Genomic DNA, 20,214 nt, shown 5'->3' on the forward strand with positions numbered 1-20,214 from the left:
CTCGGCGTCGTTGTTCCAGGTGTAGGAGGCCAGGATGACGCCCACCCCGCTGGAGAAGTTGTGGCTGGGGTAGTAGATGAAGCGGGAGGGGCGGTCGGTGATGGAGTACCCTCCGCGGATCCCGTCCTTCTCCCAGAACTTCTCGGAGCACGCCAGGATAATTTTGGAGGCACTGGCGTAGTTGATGGAGCGCAGGGCATGCGCCTTGATGGGGGACAGTGGCGGCAGGAACTGGATGTGCCTGGTGGCTTTGGCGCTGGAGGTGACAAGGACATAATCTGCAGTGATGATGGTGGGGGCCAGCGTGTCCGGAGCACGGTAGAACACCCGGACTTTGTTGCCCTTCGTCATGATCTTCTCCACAGTGCAGTTGAACTGGATGACGTTGGGCAGAGCCTTGTGGAAGGCTCTGGGCAGCTGGTCAAACCCTCCGGTGATTTCGTCAAAACTGGAAGGGAGGAGAAGCGGGAAGGTGTGGGAAGGACGCTGAGGTTTGGGGAGTGTGAAAACCCGAGCTCTCCTGGAGCATGGGGCCCCCGTCGAGCCGCGAGTGGATCCTATTTGGAATCACTCTGGCGTTTTCTGTGGTGGGAACAGGGTTGGGGCGAAGGGACAGCACTCACGTCTCGTCAGAGAAGACATCGAAGTCCCACAGGGAGGCCAGGAAGGACAGGTAAAACCCCGAGTCCTCATTCATCAAGTCACCGATCATGTCAACAGCTCCTCGGCTCAGCTCCCCCACCTTGATCAAATATTCCTGGAGATCCCAGGAGAAGAGACACAGCCTGAGGTTGTTAGCTCAGCTAGGGCTCCACTGGAGCTGGGCTGGCCCCTTTCTCAGCCTTTTTTAAGTAGATGAAATCATTTATCAGGGAAAAGCATCCAAAAGGTGACAGAGCATGGGATTAGAGTGACACAGACAGACCCTTCTCAAAGCAGGGAGAGCAGTTTAATTATCAAGAGCTGGTATTAAATTTGCCCTCGAGCCCAAGCCATTACCTTGGTGGAGAAAGAGTCGTGTTGAGCCAGATACTTCCTGCAATCGGTGGTCTGGAATTTATTAAAAGCCTGGAGAAGAAACATTGATATATTCACTGGAAAAAGATCCGTTTCCAGAAGTGCTGCCCAAAATTCTCTCAGAATTTCAGGGTTTGGTAACCCCAGGAGCTTCTGGACATCAAGTTTCAGGCAGCAGTGCCTTAGTGTGGCATTTTCTGCTCACCCAAGTCCTGGTGGACTCCTTCCGAAGGATTTTTTACAGACAAAGAGGGGTTTTGCAACCACCTGTCCTTGTTTCTGAATGAGCCTCTCTGCTTTGGACTCCAAAATGACCCTGTTCTTCCCCAACTTAGGGCCGAGTCTTTCCCCAGTTTACGGCCAAGTTTCCTCCAGCTCATCGTTCAGGTGAGTGGACAGCAGGGGAAAAATTGTACCTTGTTCAGGACCTCCCGGTACAGCTGGCTGGCGCTCTTGCCCCGCTCCGACGGCTTCACCGTGTAATTCAGGATGTCGGGGTTCCTGTTCACCTCCTCAGCCCTGACCCGTGCGCCCTTCAGGAAGTACCAGGTGTTGTTGTCATTCTGGATGAAAGGATTCAGCTTCAGGTTGAACTGGCGGATGAATTCACGGACCAGCCTGGAAGAAGGGCAGAGTGATGGCACCAGGAGCCAACGAGCAACCCCTGAGCTCTGCCACCAAAACGTTTTGTCCCCTTGGCACAGATGCTGAACCCTGGGGAAGCACTGGGGACGATTCTCTCTCCAAATTGGGCTGGGAAGAAAATCATCCCTCACCTGCCCACGGGGGTGGACGTGCCCTCACCTGTGCTTGCCTGGCAGGCGCATGGGTCCCAGCTCCACGTACCAATCCTGTCCCTCGGGGCGGTACGTGCGGATCCGCCCCCCAACCCAGCTGCTCCTCTCCAGAATGGTAACCTAAACAAAATTGGGTGGAGATTGGAGACCATCAAACCCAACATGGTGGCCACTGGAGACCACCACACCCAGCACGGTGGACATTGGAGACCACCAAACCAAACCATTGGGACATGGCCACTGGAGACCACTGAACCCAACCACTGGCACATGGTGGACACCAGAGACCATCAAACCCAACCACTGGCACATGGTCGCCATTGGAGACCATCACACCCAACACGGCAGCTAGTGGAGACCATCAGACCCAAGATGGTGGACACTGGAGACCATCAAACCCAACATGGTGGACACCAGAGATCATCAAACCCAACCACTGGGACATGGTGGACACCAGAAACCATGAAACCCAATATGATGGACACCATAAACCACCACACCCAACAACTGAGACATGGTGGCCATTGGAAATTTGGCTCGTTTGAAGTGAAACTCCTGCAAAACAAAGTCCAGAGGGTGGGACAGATCCCCTTCAGATGAAGCACCTGTAGATCTAAACTCCTCTCTGTAGCCTGGGGGGCAGTTTCTCATTTCCCAACTCCTGGGCTGCATTTGGACACCAGCACTGGTGAGAAGGTTCTCGTGGTGGTTCAGGACCAAATAGGGCTCTGAAAGCAGCACCAATCTGTCCCTCCATGCCTTGCAAACCCTCTTTGAGGGTGCCTTGGGACGGTTTGGAAACCCCTGGAATTTCTGCCAAAGACAGAATGTTTAATTTGGGTGAACCAACGTCAGGAGAAATTATTGGAGACAATTCTCCTTCCCTTCCTTCTTCCACCACTGTGGTTGACCCCACTGCCACTTCCTTTCCCCTCACCAGCCTGGAGGACCTTTAGAGGAGGGAAACAAGCCTGGCAGGGCCGCGTGGAATTCCCACCTTGTGCCCCGCGTCCCGGAGCAGCTTGGCTGCCGTCAGCCCGCCGATGCCCGCGCCCACCACCACCACGTGCGCCGGGTGGGCCGTGGGCTCCAGCCCCTCCTGGACAATCTGCAGCAGCTCCTTGTAGTCCCGGTCATGGAGACAATACTCGGGGAAGCACGGGAAGCGCTTGGCGCTCAGGACACCCGCGAGCAGGAGGATTTGGAAGAGGACTGGGGAGGGAAGGAGAGAAGAGAAGGTGATAATGCGGCGTTGGCACAAAGTGGCTCCAAGGATGGTGGTATCCAAGACCTAAAAAGAGGATGTGGGGTGGTTGTGAAATCCCTGGTACCAACAGGCTCATCATGGAAGGCGCCAGGAGACGTCGGCGATGGTGATTCCCGTATTCTAAGAGAAATCAGCCCACAGATGATTTTTTAGTTCTCCATATTCATGTTTGGCTTGTACAGCTGTTGTGGTGAGTTCCCAAAATGACTCTGACCTTCTTAGAATAAGCTCCAAAGCTTTCAAGAACAGTAATTAGTGTCACTCATGTGCAAAGAATCGAGGCACCTCATTGTCCCCAGTGACCTTTCCCATAGCTGGGTAATTCAGGGAGTTTTTATGTGAAGGGTGGAGGGAAAAGACAGGATTGGGCAGATGGATCTGATGATGACTTGCAAGACAGGACAGCTTGAGATAAAATTTCACAGAAAGGTGGATGAATTACAGGGATGAAGAGAGATGGGATTTATCTTCTTTAAAATTCCCTAATTAAATTTTTTCTACTTAATTTTAGAGAAGAGAATTTTACTCTCCCTTAAAATTCCCTCCTCTAAAATTCCCTCCTTTAAAATCCCCTCCTTTAAAATTATAGTGTTTTGAGATGCCCACAGGGAGCAGCAAACAGACCCAAAATGACCATTTCCACCAGAACAGACACAATATTATTTAACGTTTTCACAGTGAAAGAAAATTTGGGCTGAGAGCCACACTCTGTCCCATCCTATCCCCCGTTCCCCCCTCTCCCCCCAGCCTTGGGATTTTCCTAGTTTTGGTTTCTCTTTTTCAAAATAACTAAAGAGCAACTTTCATTTTCTTTTCCTTCTCCCGAGTGCAGCCAATTTTCTTCCAGGAAAAAACAAAAAGCTTTGGAAACCCTACTTTGGGTAATCCTTACTGCTGGAAAATCCCTGGGAATTGTGGTTTTTATTTTTTTATTTTTAATTTTTTTTTTTTTCCTGGAGCAGTCCCAGATCTGGGATGGATCTGACACAGATCTGGGATGGATCTGTCAGAAATCCACCTTGGAACCTTTACCATCCAACACCTGAGGCAGGTGTTTCAACAGCCCCTTGAGCTGATCAAGACACCAACCATGAGTGTAAAAAACAATTAGGAAGGATCTGCTCCAGAAGTCCTGTTAAGAGTGGGATACGGTTGGATTGACTTGCCCTGATCACAGAATCATCACAGCTGGGTTGGAAAAAACCTACGGACCATTTGGGAGATCCTGCTTGGAGATCAGAGCAAATACCCTGGGAGATCCAGCTTTTGGAGGTGTCAGCTGGATCTCCATCTTCCATCAGGTGTTTTTTGGGAGGATGTGGAGAAAACACCAACTTGGAGCATGGAGGCATCCTGCAGGATGGTCCTCAGAAACTCCAAGCCTCCAAGCTCGTGCCCATGTTTCCTGAAAAACCAGGATCATCCCACACCTCATATTTGAAGGGAGGTCTCCCCCTGCCCAGGGTGCCTGGAGCTCCACGGAACAATCCAGATGGAAAAACGGGAGGTGGCAAAGAGATGGAACCAAACCACCAAACCCAGACAGCAAAGATGAAAGAAAACCAGGAAAAAGCCCACTGAGATCTCAGGATTCAGGGGAGGAATCACTCACCCGTCCCAGTCATCTCTCCAGGAGGAAGATGAATCCTCTGCTGAGATTGGAATTCATTTTATACCCCAGCTTAAGGGAAAAAAAAAAAAAAAAGCAACCTGGTGCTTGCAAAAAAAACCTCTGTCAATCAGTGCAACCAGGAAGGGAGTGATTTGTCATCAGAAGGGGAACAAGAAATTGAGCAGAGTCAGTTCCTCTGCTGGCTTTTTTTTTCCCTCTTTACTCAATGGAGTAAAGTCAGCTGTCCACTGTTTTGGGGTGTACCATGTTTACCCGACATAGTGACCGCACCCTGCGCCAGAGGCAGCAATTTCCCAGAAGGGAACAATCAGGTTTGGGGTTTTTTCCTGGTATTGCACAAAGACTGCTGAAATCTGTACAGCCATCATGGGCATCCTTCTGAACCCCAGGGAGATCTTGAGATGGCATTCAAAATGTTATTTCAGGGATGAAAATGAGCATTTCTGGGGAAAATTAATCTACTGGATGCTCTTAGGTGTTGACAATTTTGGCTTGATCTTGCCTCTATTATAATAGAGAGGGTGAAGAATTGTTTGGGTGGGAAGGAGACCAAGATCATCCAGAACTTCACTGAAATGGCAAAAACTGGGTATTTTTCTAGAAATGAGACCAGTATTTTTCCAGAATGGAGACCCTGGACTTGCCAAAGCACCATAAACTCATTTGATGAGCTTTCTCTTTGTTCTTGAACCGGGAGCTCCTGCTCAGAACCAACACCCTCACCGGGCTTTATCCTCTTCAGTCACCACAAAACTGTGAGGTTTCACAAAATATGGTCACAAAATATCTCAGGATGAAGGAACATTCAGTCAAACAAAATTTAGGTAGAATTTTGGATAATCATCTCATGGGTCTTTGCAGATTGCATTTATGGGATCTCCCAGTTCAGCTGGAATTGTGACATGGAAATTGGGGGCTTTGTGTGGAAACATGGAAATTGTGATGCTGTGTCCGAGGGATCTCCTCAGGAGAAGCCACCATGAGGGGTTTTGCCCAGAATTTTGCTTTTTGGTGGCGTGTGGGGGTATTTTTATGATTCCTGCAGGATTCCCAATGCCCTGTTCCTGGTTGTGCTGGTTTGAAGGTAAACCAGCAGGGGAAACCAGCCCCACACGAATACCTTGCGAGAGATTTTAAGTCAGAGTTAAATTTAATAGAAAAATTGCAACAAATGCAATGAACACAGAAAATTGCCTTAAAAGCAGAGGGTACAGCCTGTGAGGCAGGGTGGTGGCCACAGACTGATTAAGCAGTCGTTTCAGGGCTTGAAGTGATGGTTGAAGTCTTTAACTAGTGTCCCAAGTAATTAAACCTTGAGATTATATGTGTGCAGATTCAGGTGGTACATCCCCCAGGGTGAGGAGTTTCACAATGGAATGCTGCAATCCTACGAGTCATAGGATGTTTTTGGGGTCCTTGATGGTTTTTGTCGCTGTGAGTTCGTGATGTCAGGGACAACTCCTTCCTGTGCTGTCTTGGTTCAAATTGGGTGACAAACACCTTCAGAATGTTTCCTTCTAAGAAAAACAGAAGGATTGAAGGTTTTGTGGTTTTTTTTTTTTTTTTTTTTGTCTTGGAGCATGTCTCCATTTAAGAAAATCCACCAGCTGGACTAGAAAAAAGTAAAAGTATCATTTTTTGGGGAAAAAAACCCTTTGGTTTGTGTCTGGTTTTATGTTCTGTGGTTCGCTGGTTGTTCCTCCGTGGGGTGTCAACGCTGAACCTCCAAAAACCACACATTTACTCCATCTGGAAAAACAAACCTCGAGAGATTGGGAATTGCACAATGAAACTGGCACGGATACACATCCCCAAGAAGAACAGAGGGTTTGGAGTGAGGGCCGCTGGTTTCGCATTGTCCTGATAACACCTGGATTAAGGCGTGTCCCAACAAGTTGCTTCGGGATCAGCCTCAGTGATGGGGACTTATTTTCTGGGCATCAACAATCCACCAGTTGCAAAAGCTGTCCCTCCCATCTTCCTGCTGCCATCTGTTGATTCCCTGAAGATTACGGGAAGGTGAATTTCTGCCTGGCACCAGTTGCATCACAAGGCAGGGAATCAGAGGGCGGGAGAAGGGATGGTGGCTTCTTTCCAAATTGCTTTTTTCTGGTGTCAAGGCTGATTTTTCTTAATGGAAGGAGAGGGAAAAAAAGGTGGGGTTTCATTCCACACGTCGTGTAGGACATCATGTTGGAGGGCACTTGGAGTGGAGGAGGGCGCTCACCTGGGAGCGTTTCCCTGTGGAGATGAAAAAGGACAGATTACGTAAAGCACAGGGGAGGAAAAAACCCCATGTGGATTTATTAATGAGATAATTAGCCTTAATGAGTGTCTGGGCCGGCAGGCACAGGTTGCAGAGGTGCGGGCAGGTCCTGTTGAGGAAAGATGCCCTTTCAAAGCATTTTCTTGTCCTTCACTTCCTGCTTGCCCAGAGGATTCCCTGGATGCACCTGTGGCACGTACTCGTGCCACTCTGAGGCAACACTTTTGGGACTGGGGGCATAAGAAATGAATGCGCCAGGGAGGAGTTTCTTGGATGAAACTGCCCAAAATTGGGGTTCTCCTTATGGGAAGAATGTGGAGCTGATGGAGGAAGTCCAGAGGAGGCCACGGAGATGCTGGGAAAGTTGGGGTTCTCTTGGAGAAGTGAAGGTTCCTTATCAGGTTGATCTTACTGGGGTTCCCAGTAAGAAGGGAGTGGGTATGGCAGGGACAAATTTTTATCAGGGACAGGGAAAAGAAAAAAAGACAGAAAATCAGATTAAAAAATGAGTTTTCGGGAAAAATGTGTGACAGAACTGGGATGTGAACCCACACCTCCACCTGGGGCCCTCACTGGATGGCGGCTGCAGGACACCTAAATCTTTCAGAAAAAGGGAATTTATTGCTGCCTTATCAGCAGAAAACTAACTTCTTCCCACCTTGCTCAGACAGGGAGACGGCATGAGGATTAAGAGGAAGAAGTTCACAGTGACCAGACAGAATCCTGTGTTTGAATGCAATTTATGCATCATGTATGAGATGTATGGATATGCAACAGGTGATTGTTTTTAAGGGTTAATTCTCTGTTAATGGATGTCCTTTTTCAGGCTTGAAAAGATATCCGGACATCTGTATCTCTTTGTTTTTATTGTCTCATATTTTCCTAATCTCAAATGTTCAAATTTTATTATTCTAATTATATTACTATTTTTATAACAATTTTATTACTATTAAACTTTCAAAATTTCAAAAATAAGTGATTGGCGTTTTTTCACACAGCATAACTTTCTAACATAACACATGCAATGTTCATTTCAATACTTGCGAAAAGCCAATCATAAACCACAAATTTTTCACAAAAGGGCCTGCAGGAGGTTTTGGGGACAGCTCTGGGACTGGGTTACCTCTAGAGGGCTCTGGCTAAGCCGAGCTGCTGCTCAGCCTCTCCCCTCTCTCCCGGATACCGGCTTGGGCTTCCGGAGCATCGCCTCCATTGTGTGCTGCTGGGGGAGGCTCTGGGGGCTGCAAGGGGGGGTCTGGGCATCGCCCCCTCCCTCCGTGGCCGCGGAGGACGCTTCTCCCGAGGAAAATCCCTGCGGAAGCCGGGGGCGGCAGGTAACGGGGAGAAAGAGGAGCGGGGATGTGGCAGCGGGGAGGGGACAAGGGACGGGCAGGATGGAGAGGGAGCCCTGCGCTCCGCAGGGATGGGGATGCTCCTGGATGTTCCTGGATGCTCCTGGATATTCCTGGATACTCCTGGATATTCCTGGATGCTCCTGGATATTCCTGGATACTCCTGGATACTCCTGGATGTTCCAGGATACTCCTGGATACTCCTGGATGCTCCTGGATGTTCCTGGATACTCCTGGATGCTCCTGGATGCTCCTGGATGCTCCTGGATGCTCCTAGTTATTCCTGGGTATTCCTGGATGCTCCTGGATATTCCTGGATGCTCCTGGACATTCCTGGATACTCCTGGATACTCCTGGATGCTCCAGGATGCTCCTGGATGTTCCTGGATACTCCTGGATGCTCCTGGATACTCCTGGATGCTCCTAGTTATTCCTGGGTATTCCTGGATGCTCCTGGATACTCCTGGATGCTCCTGGATGTTCCCCCCAGGCCCCCGCCGCTGATTCCCGGTGGCACGGGGAGGAAGAGGCTGCTGTGGGATGGGGTCTGCCAGAAAAGGGGGGCAAGGCAGGGACCCTCCTGCCCCGCTGTCCCCTCCTTGCTCTGGGGATTAGTCCTGGATGGATGGACTATGAAAACTCAAAGTGGCCATAGGAAAAGCACGAAGCCTCGAGCAGGAGGCACGGTGTGGGGGGAATTCCTTGATTTCAAGGGATTTCTCCTCCCTGCAGGGGATTTTGGGGAGCCCCGAGGGAGGAATCTGCATTGTCCCGGCGCTGCCCCTGCCATGGAGCCGTGGGTGCTGCTGGACCCGCGGCAGAAGTCCCTGTACCTCGACGTGATGCACGAGAGCTACGAGACCCTCATGTCCCTGGGTAAGGACACCCCCAAAATCTCCTTCCTCCTTGTATATCCCCTTATCCTTTCCTTGCTCCAAGCAAAGCAGCTTGGGAAGAGGGGCGGAGGGATCTGGGCAAGTTTCCAGGGGGATTTCCCCAATCCCCAGCCCTCTCCTTAATTATTTTTCTTCAGGAAAATGTTATTGATCTCTCCTAACTTAAATTGAAAATTCTGGCACTGGAGTGCCCCTGGCATCTCCACATTTCCCGTTCAAACTGGGATCAGGTCCATGTTGTATCTCTCTTCCTCCTCTCTGGGAGAACAAGATTTTTAAGGGGAATCTTGTTGTTGCTCTATTGTTTTAAACCCTACCCCTGCTCCAGTCAGGGCCACATCCTCCCCTTTTCCTCCTTCTCCTGTTTCTCAGCAGCTCAGGGGTTGATGAGTGAACAAGCGAAATTTTTAAGGAGAATCCTGTTGCTACTCCATTCTTTTAAATCCTGCTCCTCACGCTTTCACCTCTTCCTGCTTCTCCCTTTTCCCAGCAGCTCAGGGGCTGGTGAGTGAAAAAGCAGTGGAGAAAGGAGCACCGGAGAGCAGTGCTGGGCTCGGGCCGCACTCATCCCACAGCCTGGAGCGGGAGAAGCCCCTGGGCTCCCACAGGCGCAAAGCGAAGCGCCCAGACAAAGCCGTGCCCCCCGGGACCCCGAAACCCACCGCGCTCCCCAAACTCAGCTGTGCCAAACCCCTGCGTGGGAAAGGCGCAGCCCGGGAGCGGCCGTTCGGCTGCGCCGACTGCGGGAAGAGCTTCCCGTGGGCGTCGCACCTGGAGCGGCACCGGCGCGTCCACACGGGCGAGCGGCCCTTCGGCTGCCCCGAGTGCGGCGAGACCTACAGCCAGAGCTCGCACCTGCTGCAGCACCGCCGCACCCACGCCAGCGACCGCCCGCACAAGTGCGGCGACTGCGGGAAGCGCTTCGCCGCCGCGGCCGAGCTGGCGGCCCACGGCCGCGGCCACGCCGCCGACAAGCCTCACAAGTGCGAGGACTGCGGGAAGGGCTTCGTGTGGGCGTCGCACCTGGAGCGGCACCGGCGCGTCCACACCGGCGAGAAGCCCTTCGAGTGCGCCGAGTGCGGCGAGGCTTTCAGCCAGGGCTCGCACCTCGCCAAGCACCGCCGCAGCCACACGGGCGAGCGGCCGCACCGCTGCCCGGCCTGCGGGAAGACCTTCTGCCAGAGCTCCGATCTGGCGCGGCACCGCCGCACGCACCTGGGCAGGAAGGCGCTGCGCTGCGGGGACTGCGGGAAGCTGTTCCGGGCGGGGCCCGCGCTGGCGCGGCACCAGCGGTGCCACGGCCGGGAGCACTCGCACCGCTGCAGCGACTGCGGGAAGGGCTTCGTGTGGGCGTCGCACCTGGAGCGGCACCGGCGCGTCCACACGGGCGAGCGGCCCTTCCCCTGCAGCAGCTGCGGCGAGCGCTTCACGCAGAAGGCTCATCTGCTGCAGCACCGCAAGACCCACTCGCCAGAGCGGCCCTACAAGTGCGGCGACTGCGGGAAGCGCTTCGGGGAAGCGCCCCTGTTCCTGGTGCACCAGCGCGGCCATGCCGCGCACAAGAGCCACGCCTGCGACGACTGCGGGAAGGGCTTTGCCTGGGCGTCCCACCTGGAGCGGCACCGCCGCGTCCACACTGGCGAGAAGCCCTTCAAGTGCCCCGAGTGCGGCGAGGCTTTCAGCCAGGGCTCGCACCTCGCCAAGCACCGCCGCAGCCACCTCGCCAAGGCTGCGGGGCCCTCTGCCCTTGCCAGGACTCGGCTCGCTGGGGACACGCCTGCAGCTCACAGCAGTGAGGCTCCCTAAGGACTCCGATGTTCCTCGGTGTGATGGATGTGGAGAGACAACTGGGGGAGAACTTGTCTTGGGGACAAGCAAGGACAACAAGTGACACTTGAAGGGCACTGGGGTGGGTGGCAGGGGTGCTCTGTCGTGGCACAGGCTGGGATTTATCTGCCCTGGTGTCTCCCCACAGCAATGGGTGGACACTTGCACCTGCTGCAGTCCAGACCCCAGAAAAGGGACAACCTGGGGGAGAAGGAGCCTGTTCCCAAAGGAAACAGTGCTTGGCTCCATCAGGGAAGGGTGGGGGAACCAGGGCTGGTTCTGATACAAAAATCCAGTGGTGTTGTGCCCACTTTGTGCTGCCAGCGGGCAGGAGAATGGGTTGGAGGGGGCAAGATGCTCAGGGTGAGCAGGAGGTGCTGGCACAGGGCAGGAATAAAGTGGGAGCCCCACACCTCATGGACGCCTGTGTCTCTTTGTGCTCTGACCCTGTGCTCTGCTGCTTTCCCTGCACAAGCACTTTCTTCTTCCCCAGAGACAAAACCACAGAAGGATTTTGGTTTTTGGCTCAACTGCCTTCTACTTTATAAACTGTCGCTCCAAGCCCAGGAAACCTGGCCTGGCTTCTCCAGCATTCCCACCTTAATGCACCCCAACCTGTCCCTTTGTACACCCCCAGAGGAGTCCAGGGAGGTTCCCAGCTGTGCTGGTGATGGGTACAGGTTGCCAGGGCTCATTTCTGAGCTCTTTGGCTCCAAAATGTGTTTTTTCACTCTACCGTACGGGGTGGATTTTGGGGTGGGAGTGTGTTGGGATTTTTTAAATAATTTTCCCCCTTCCCTGGGACTGGAGGGAGGAAAATCCCGGACCTTGAGGGGAGGATGGAAGGACGGGGATGGGGAAAAACAAGCCATTTTTCTGCCTTTTTTTCCACATCCCAACTCGAATCTCCCCGTTACCTGCAGGGCTAGCTCGGGAGGTGCTGTCGGCAAATCCCCTCCACCCCACTGCCCCTTTATTTTTTCCCAAAAAAACCCCTTTTTCCACCGAAAAAAGTGGGGACCCGCACGTGGGGAGCGGATGAGCCGGGTCCCTCCGATATCCTAAGCGATAAGAGTTAGGAAACGGAAGAAAGGAAGGAAGGAAGGAAGGAAGGAAGGAAGGAAGGAAAAAAGGAATTAAAAAAGAAAAAAAGAAGAAAAAAAAAAGAGAAAAAAAGGGGTGGGGGAAGACGCAGAAAGGTGCACAATGGCCGAGGCCCTCTGGCGGCCAGATCCGCGGGTCCGGGCGGAAATTAAAAAAAAAAAAAAACCACTTTGCTCAGTGAAAGAAATTCTCTTTAACGTCCTGTTGGGGGTCTGTGTGTTTTTTCCCTAAAATGTTAAAAAAAAAATTTAAAAGTGATTTTGAGGTTCTCCCGCCCCTCTGTGGGGACGGGGATGAGCCCCATAGTCTCTGCTTGTGGGGGGCTGCGGAGTGACTTCCTAAATTTAGAGCGGGGCTGTTTTAACCCCTGTGGTGTGTTTTAAACCCCTGTGGGCTGAGGGAAAGGCGCTGCAGGACCCCTCATGGCGGCGGCCGCCTGACAGCAGGAAAAAGGGCACATTTTTGAGGTAAAAAGGGAGTTTTCTATCTAGGGAACACCAAGGAATAACCCCCAAAATGTGCTAAGAACCCCCAGGAGGAGTTTGGGGGACAAAACGTCGTTTTTCCCCTCGCCCCGCCTCACCTCGGCCTGGCGACGGCGGCTGGCTGCCCTCACTCAAAATGGCGCCCACGGCCTCAGGCTGCAGGCGCCATCTTGAGCTGGGCCGCGCGGGCGGCAATGGGGAGGGGGAGGCCGCCGCCATTTTCCCTCGCGCCCTACCTGAAGGCGAGGCCGCCATTTTGGAAGAGGGCAGCTCCGCTCCGACCCCCGAATTTACCACTTTTAACCCCAATTTCTGCCCTTCCCCACCGTATGGTGGCAAAATGTTTCCTCCCCGGGGCCAGTCTCATCACGGACAGTGAGGAAACGTAAAGAAAAGGCAGGTAGATGGTGCTGTTGTGTTGTCAATCTGTCTCATGGAGGAGGGATTGCTTTCACTAGGGATATAAATCCCTAAATACCCTAGGAAAGGGCTGATGGAGGTTTATGGGGTCTCTTTTTGTACGTCTGGAGGTTTTGAATAATTTTTCCCTCAATTCGGCTTCTTGGAGTGGATTTCTAACACTCGTGGGAACATGGCAGAGAAGCTGATGCTGTGGAAACCACCCCCAAACCCCTCCACTCTCATCCCCTCATGCCAGAAGTCCCCAAAATCCTACAGAAATCCTCAAAACAACCTCTGCATGCCTGCCCCCACCTCACCCTACTCTCAGGGATCTGGGATCATCCTAAAACCTGTAAGACTGCTACCCTCCCAGCACCCTATAGATCTCCACACACCCCCCTCAACCCTACAGCGACCGCAATAAAATCCTACCCACCCCAGTAAACCTCCTTAATCCTACAGGAATTCCCCCAAGCCATCCTATACACCCACCACAACTCTACAGGGCCCCCAAAACCCATCCTATAAACCGCAACGCCCAGATCCCATGGCAACGGAGCTACAAAACGCTCTGTAGACGCCTACACCTATTCTGTTGGAACTGAGACATCCAGCCCGCACTCTACAGGGAGCCCCTCATGTCTGAGCAGCCTGGAGGGGACTCCTCCCCTTTCCCAGCGCCCCACAAACCCCGATACCCCTCCTCAAATCCTGTAGGGACCCCCAAACTCTTCTCAGCGCCCCACAGACCCCAATATTCCCCCTCAAGACCTGCAGAAACCCCCAAACCCCTCAGCAACCCCCGCGCCCCTCCTGTGGGGGCCTCGGAGCCATCTCCCCTCAGAGCGGCCCCTCTCCTTCTGCGCACGCGCGGCCACACCCCCCACTCATTACCACACCCAGGAACAGCGCTGACCACGCCCATCCTTATTATATGCAGCGCAAACCACGCCCGTTTTTTCATTATGCGCAGGCGCGGCCCCGCCTCTTCCCCCGGCGCAGGCGCGTGGCGGCCGCTCGGCCGTCAGTTGGGCGGCGGAGCCGTGAGGGGAGGACGCGCGGGGTCTGGGGGCGCGCAGACTTTGGGGGCGCATAGAATTTGGGGACTCGCAGACTTTGGGGAGCCGCCGTCGCCACCGGCGCCACGACCGGCACCGCCACCGGGCCCAGGGCCGCCACCGGCTCCGCGGCCGCCATGGAGGCGCCGCCCGCGCCGCCCGCCGCGCCCCCGGCGCCCTGCAGCGCCGCGCGGAGCCTGCAGGACGAGCTGACGTGCCCGGTGTGCCTGGAGTACTTCAACGACCCGGTGCTGGTGGCCGAGTGCGGGCACAACTTCTGCCGCGCCTGCGTGACCCAGTGCTGGGAGGACTCGGCGCGGCGCCTGTGCTGCCCGCAGTGCCGCGAGCCGGTCCCGCAGCGCCTCTTCCGCCCCAACCGCTCGCTCGGCAACATCGTGCACATCGTCCGCCAGCTGGGGCTGCCGCCCGGCCCCGCCGAGCCGCCGCCGGGGCCGCCCGCGCCGCCGCTGCCCGCCGCCGCCGCTCCGTCCGGGCCGCCGGGGCCGCCGCGCTGCCCGCGGCACGGCGAGCCGCTGCGGCTGTACTGCGTGCAGGACCGGCGCGCCGTGTGCGTGGTGTGCCACCTGTCCCGCGAGCACCGCGCCCACACCGTGCTGCCCGCCGAGGAGGCGGCCCACGCCGCCGAGGTCAGTGCCCGGGGTAGATCCCCCGCGCTCCACGCCCGGCTCGGAGGGTGGAGAGGATTCCCACTCGCGCTGCGAGGGCTCCGCTCCCTCCCGGGTCGTTTTTGGGGTGCTGCACCCCCCCCCCCCCCGTAAGAAATGGGGGGTGTAATAAGATTGGGAACACCCCAAGTTGATCTCACGGCTTGGGGGGACCCCAGGGACTCCCCTCCACTCAGGGACTCCCTCCTCCTCCGGCACCCCCAGTTCCACGGGGGGAGTACAGAAATGAGCCCCCAGACCCCCACCCCTCGTGTGGGGTGCAGGATCTCACCCTGGGGGGATCCCCTCCCTAGCTGGGCGCTGCTTCCAGGATTGGGGGCGCGGAATCACCCCAAAACACGGGCACCCCGGGGTGGCGGTGTGGGATCCATCTGGGTTGAATTCGAGACCCCTGGGGAAGGGGGATGATCGTGGGAAATCCCACCAGCCCCCCGAAATCCCGCGGGGGCACACCGAACTGAGCAGGGCGTTATTTAATCCCTGATCCCGTCGGGAATCAGGCTGGAAGTGGCCTGTACCCCCCTCGCTCCATCCCGAGGGAGTGACGCAGAGCTAAAACTGCGCCCCCGAGGCAACGCTGGGGCTCCCCAATGTCGCGATATGGGGCGTGTCGCGACCGCTGCGGGGATTAATTTGTGAGTGTAAGAGCGCAAGGGCTCGATGCGGGTGGCCAGGCTCGGAATTCCAGGCTGGAGCAGCGGATCCAGAGGGATCCAAGATGCCGGGCGGAGCCGATGTCGCTGCGCAGTGGCAGCAGCAGGAGGAGGGTGGCACCAGCACCATCCCGAGGGACCCGGGAAGGGGATTGTGGGATCATTAACCACCGCGTATTAATTAATTACCCCCTTTGAGAGGGGGTTTTGTCCCGGAACTGCCGTGGTTCCTCTTCCGGGGACGCTGGGGCTGTCTCGTCCCCCCTCCCCCCCACCCTAAATCTGGGATTTTGCCCTTTTTTTTCAGGACACAAACGTCCTTAGGTAGATCCAGGTTGTTGTTCCCTTGGGATATTTTTTTCCCCCTCATTAACCTACTTTTATGAGTGTTTGATAATTGGTTGTTGCTGAGATCCTCACTTCTCTTTTTTTCCCCTGATTCTTGCTTCATCTCATGGCTAAATTCCAAAGGCATCAACTTCTGTCTCTTTAACAGTCAAAATCCTTCTATTTAGGGTTTTGGTTACAAAACAAGTAGATTTATTTGCCCCCAGGGCTAGCTGCTCTTTGCACAGTATTGCTGGGGCTTCTCTGCCCTCCGTGGAGGTCAAACTACTTAAATAAGGATGAGTTTAACTAATTAATAATTTAATGAGCAGTTTGGAGGCAGCAGTTCCTCCTCTTGGAGGAGGTCCAACCCAATTTTGGGGTGCCCTGAAGAGGGGGAATGTGGGAGATAATCCTGGGAGGAGGACGGGGGTGGCACCAGAGCATTTCTTTCCTCGCAGGCAGATAAAATTGATTGACTTTTTTTTTCAGTTTTTGGGCTGGTTGGGTGTTTTTGGCACAGCCTGAGGTCAGGGTTGAGGGGCGCAGAGCAGCTGCTGGTACCAGCTCCAAAAAAAAAAAACCACCCCAGATTTGGGTGAATTTGGCTGTTTTAGCAGCAGCAGCCCTTCCCTGCTGTGGGGAAGAATTCCCAAGGGAAGAATTCCCAAGGGATCTGTCGTTGTGCTTCCAGGAGGTGCCCCAGGAGCACCTGAGCTCCCTGAGGAAAGGGCGCGAGGAGGCCAAGGCTGAGCGGGAGCGGCAGAGCGAGGAGCTGCTGGTGAGTCCAGGGGGGGCTTCACTCTCACTTGGGGATTCCCTGTGGAAATCCAGTCCCACCTGAATCCTCTCTGCCTTTTGGGGTGCGGGGTGACTCCCTGAGCTGCGGGGATCTGCCCTCACGGGGGCGTTTCCCTTGGAATTGCAGAAGCAGACGGAGGTGGAGCGGCAGAAGATCGTGGCCGAGTGCAAGGAGCTGCGGGCGTTCCTGGAGGAGAAGGAGCAGCTCCTGCTCTCCCGGCTGGAGGAGCTGGAGAGGGACATTGGGCGCCGGAGGGACGAGAGCGTGGCCAGGCTGTCCGAGGACATTGCCCAGCTGGACAAGCTCCTGGCAGAGCAGGGCGGGGACAGCGGGACAGGGAGCACACCTGGCGAGGTGGGAGTCAGTTACGTATTTCCATGGAAAAGATTCCCTGCTTTTGGACACAGAAATCCCTTGCATTGGGCTAAAATATCCTAATTAGATACACTAATTACCCTAGATATCCTAATTACCCTTAATTAGAGGGACAGAACCGATTTATGGGGATGAAAATGCCGTTTATGGGGACAAAAAAGTCCTGTTTATAGGGTGAAAAAAAGGAGGAAAAAGTTCCATTTATGTAGGCAAGAATTTCCATTTATGGGTCAAAATATTTATTTATTTACTTATTGGGGAAATAAATCTGTTGGGGAAAAGAATCTATTAACGGGGTGAGAAATTCTACTTCTAGATACAAAAATATCTTTATGGTGACGAAAGTCCCTTCATGGGGTGCTCCCAGTTTTTGGGGAGGATTTTGAGATCCCTTGAGATGCTGATCCTAACAAATTCCTTGGGTTTTCTTCCCCTTCCAGGGTGTTGTCCCAGCTGGTGGCAGGTGAGTGAACTGGGTGAACTTGGATGCTCTGACGGCAGCTGGAGCTGGTATTTCAGCCTTTCCCAGGGGGAATTCCTTGGTTTTGGGTCCCTGACTCCCATGTCTCTGCAGCCTGGAGAGCTGGATGTTCCTCAAGCCTGAGCCTGGCTTTTCTGAGCTGGAGAAGAAGCTGAAGAGTTTTTCCCAGAAGAGCGCAGTGCTCAAGGAAGTGCTGCTGGAATTCAAGGGTGAGCCTGATGAGAGCCTTCCTGGAAAAAAACAAACCACCGCTTCCCAGCCAGGATCCCACATGGAAGTCCACCAAAATCAGGGCTGGGATGTAGCTGGGCCCTAATTCACCCCCCTGGGCTGGCTGGGAGAGCTCCGGGTTGTTTGAGCATTGGCTCATCCCAGGGAAGAGGTGGAAAAGTGATTTTCCTGGGATTTGAGTGTGCAAGTGTGGAGTGGGGATCATTCCCGTGTCTTGGGCAGTTCTGGGGACTCAAATCCTTCCTTCTCTTCCCACAGAAAACCTGCGCTTTGAGCTGGAGAATGACACAGGTGAGGCCATCAGGATTGGGATGAGACCTCTCTTTTCCAGGGGCTTGCATGGAATTGGCTGGGATTCGGGGCTGTAACTTCCCTTTTCCAAGAGATAATGCGGGAATTTGCCAGGACTGGGGGTCATGTGGGCTCTAACCTCCCTTTTCCCAAGGGTTAAAGTTGGAATTGCTGGGCTTGGCTTCTGTGTGGGCTCTTCAGGATGTTACAGGTGGCTCACCTGGGTCCTTCCCCTCTGGTTTGGGGCACAGACAATCCATCCAGCCCCCACATAAGTGGGATAATCATCCCAGAGGTGACTCACCTGTATTGTCCCCGTTGGGTTTGGGACACAAACCACCATTTCTGCTCAATCCCACCATTCCACAGGCAGTGAGTTCGGCACACCGAGCCAAGCCTGCCAATCCCACAGGTAACCCCTCCTGTTTTCCCTCCCCTCCAGGTGAGCTCTCCCTGGACCCCGACACGGCCAACCCTTACCTGGTGCTGTCGGAGGACAAGCGGAGCGTGCGGCTCCGCGGGGCTCCCCAGGAGCTGCCGGCTCACCCCAAACGCTTCGACTACGCCTTCTGCGTCCTGGCCTCCGAGGGCTTCTCCGCTGGCCGCCACTACTGGGAGGTGGAGGTGGGAGACGGGGAGAGCTGGGTGCTGGGCGCCGCCCGCGAGTCCGTGCGCCGCAAGGAGAAGGTCGACTTCGCCCCCGAGGAGGGGATTTGGGCAGTGGGGCTCAACTGGAAGGGTAAAAATTGGGATCAGTACCAGGCGTTCACCTCTCCCGAGACGCCGCTGTCGCTCTGCGAGCGGCCGCGCAAGATCGGGGTGTACCTGGACTACGAGGGCGGATGGGTGGCGTTTTACAACGCTGACAACATGGCTCCCATCTTCACCTTCACCGCCGCCTTCTCCGAGAGGATCTTCCCGTTTTTCTGGCTCTTTTACGTGGGCTCCTCGCTGTCCCTCTGCAACTGAGCCCGCCCCGCTCACTGGTGGTGTCCCCTCTCCCCTGCCATCCTTAGGTTTTCCTTTGCTTCCAAGCAAAACGCCCCAAATCCTGCCCTTGGCTGTTTAGGGGGCATTTTTTTCCTGTTGCAGTTCAAAGTTTGGAGTCTTTTTACCCTTGATATTTTCCTCAGGGGCATTGGTTGGTGAGGGGGTGCTACTTGAGCACCCCTTCCCTGTTGCTGGTTAAACACCCCTGTAGTTAATTTTGTGTTTTTCTTTGGAGTTGGAAGCCCCGTGGAACAGGGAGAGGCCGATCCCATCCTACTTTGAATAGTAGCCAAAGCTTTGTGTCCCCCCTCCCCCCTAAAATGCTGTGTGGAGAGGAGGGGTGTCACACCCCCCCCCCCCCCCCCCCCCAGTTTGGACACCATTGCTTTGCAAGTCATCTGTACCCATCCCATCCTGTCTCATCCCATTCCCCCTGGGGAAAGGGCCAAGCCCCTCCTGCTGTTGCTGAGTGATCCCCCCCCTCTCCTCTATTGCCCCTCCCATTGTCCCCCCTCCTTTTGTCCCCATCTCCCCCATTGCCCCCCATCAGCCCCTCCCTCTTTATCTCCTCATCTTCCCCACTGTCCCCCCACCATTTCCCTTCTCATCTCCCCTTCTCTCCCCCTAAATTCTGAGCCCCTGGAGTGCCAGGATGCCAGCGAGGGGATGTGGATATTTGGGGTCACCCCAAGCCCGGGCCGGGGGGGGTTTTGGGGGGGCTGGGGGTGGTTCTGTGTTCTTAGGTGTGATCTCGCGCTTGCCCGCTCCCCTCGTGCCCTTGCCCCTGCTGCTGTTCGTGTCCTTTGCCCTGTCACTGTTAGTGGGGAAATAAAAGTTGCTGTGCAAAAAAAAAAAATCCCTAAAACCCGATAATTTTGGGGTAACCTGCTGGGGTAGAGCACCAAGGGGTTTTGGGGACACTTGCAGTTCACTACACCGTCCCAACTTGGAGCTTCCAAGTATCTGTAGGTTCAAATTTAAATCAGAGTTTTAAAACGAAAATTAAATTAAGTGTAAAGGAGAAGTCTGAAGCACTGGGAGCTCCCACTTTTGGGGCGCAGCCCCACTGGGCATTGTCTCATCCCATTTTTGGGGCACAGCTCAAATGTGTGCTCCCACCCATCACCGTTTGGGAGAACAGCCTGACTGGGAGCTCCCACCCATCCCAGTTTGGAGGCACAGACTCACTGGGAGCTCCCTCTCATCCCAGTTAGGGTCCCCAGTTCCTGGGTGTTTGGTGTCTCCACCCCCTCTCCAACCCATTTTCCAGACCA

At 54.5% G+C, this 20,214-nt stretch overlaps 3 protein-coding genes and 1 long non-coding RNA gene across 4 annotated transcripts in view; 2 read left to right on the top strand and 2 right to left on the bottom strand.

The window, feature by feature from the left end:
- Positions 1 to 4,372, bottom strand: part of IL4I1 (interleukin 4 induced 1) — a 4,729-nt gene extending 357 nt beyond the window's left edge. The window contains exons 1-7 of the mRNA XM_064399415.1: positions 4,331 to 4,372; positions 2,812 to 3,105; positions 1,822 to 1,934; positions 1,434 to 1,635; positions 1,000 to 1,068; positions 624 to 757; positions 1 to 448 (exon numbers count right to left, since the gene is read on the bottom strand). The exon at positions 1 to 448 is cut by the window's left edge and continues 357 nt beyond it. Of these exons, the coding sequence (XP_064255485.1) occupies positions 1 to 448; positions 624 to 757; positions 1,000 to 1,068; positions 1,434 to 1,635; positions 1,822 to 1,934; positions 2,812 to 3,105; positions 4,331 to 4,372 (1,302 nt within the window). The remainder of the gene's footprint in view (positions 449 to 623; positions 758 to 999; positions 1,069 to 1,433; positions 1,636 to 1,821; positions 1,935 to 2,811; positions 3,106 to 4,330) is intronic.
- Positions 4,373 to 6,256: 1,884 nt separating this feature from the next.
- Positions 6,257 to 14,032, bottom strand: LOC135286375 (uncharacterized). Its single transcript, XR_010350725.1, has 2 exons — positions 13,941 to 14,032; positions 6,257 to 6,955 (listed from the first exon to the last, which is right to left on the bottom strand). It is a non-coding gene; the product is annotated as an uncharacterized LOC135286375 (long non-coding RNA).
- Positions 8,158 to 11,472, top strand: LOC135286373 (zinc finger protein CKR1-like). Its single transcript, XM_064399505.1, has 3 exons — positions 8,158 to 8,314; positions 9,065 to 9,208; positions 9,722 to 11,472. Exons 2-3 carry the CDS (start codon positions 9,121 to 9,123, stop codon positions 11,032 to 11,034), a joined length of 1,401 nt encoding a protein of 466 aa, XP_064255575.1. The 5' UTR covers positions 8,158 to 8,314; positions 9,065 to 9,120; the 3' UTR covers positions 11,035 to 11,472.
- A 31-nt stretch (positions 14,033 to 14,063) lies between the features above and the next one.
- LOC135286371 (E3 ubiquitin-protein ligase TRIM7-like) lies at positions 14,064 to 20,028 on the top strand. The gene is made up of 7 exons (XM_064399502.1): positions 14,064 to 14,751; positions 16,465 to 16,551; positions 16,699 to 16,926; positions 17,388 to 17,410; positions 17,522 to 17,637; positions 17,918 to 17,950; positions 18,393 to 20,028. The coding sequence occupies exons 1-7, from the start codon at positions 14,242 to 14,244 to the stop codon at positions 18,917 to 18,919; spliced, it is 1,524 nt and encodes a 507-aa protein (XP_064255572.1). The 5' UTR covers positions 14,064 to 14,241; the 3' UTR covers positions 18,920 to 20,028.
- Positions 20,029 to 20,214: the final 186 nt, after the last annotated feature.

Source organism: Passer domesticus, chromosome 26 (assembly GCF_036417665.1).
Source record: "Passer domesticus isolate bPasDom1 chromosome 26, bPasDom1.hap1, whole genome shotgun sequence".
Taxonomy (NCBI): Eukaryota; Metazoa; Chordata; class Aves; order Passeriformes; family Passeridae; genus Passer; species Passer domesticus.

Bases quoted from the DNA above. Each gene is read 5' to 3' on its own strand.
- LOC135286373 (XM_064399505.1), top strand. From the start codon at position 9,121: ATGGAGCCGTGGGTGCTGCTGGACCCGCGGCAGAAGTCCCTGTACCTC. The intron at 9,209-9,721 runs GTAAGGACACCC...TTTTCCCAGCAG, and splicing joins CGAGACCCTCATGTCCCTGG to CTCAGGGGCTGGTGAGTGAA.
- LOC135286371 (XM_064399502.1), top strand. From the start codon at position 14,242: ATGGAGGCGCCGCCCGCGCCGCCCGCCGCGCCCCCGGCGCCCTGCAGC. The intron at 16,927-17,387 runs GTGGGAGTCAGT...TTCCCCTTCCAG, and splicing joins CAGGGAGCACACCTGGCGAG to GGTGTTGTCCCAGCTGGTGG. The intron at 17,411-17,521 runs GTGAGTGAACTG...ATGTCTCTGCAG, and splicing joins GTTGTCCCAGCTGGTGGCAG to CCTGGAGAGCTGGATGTTCC.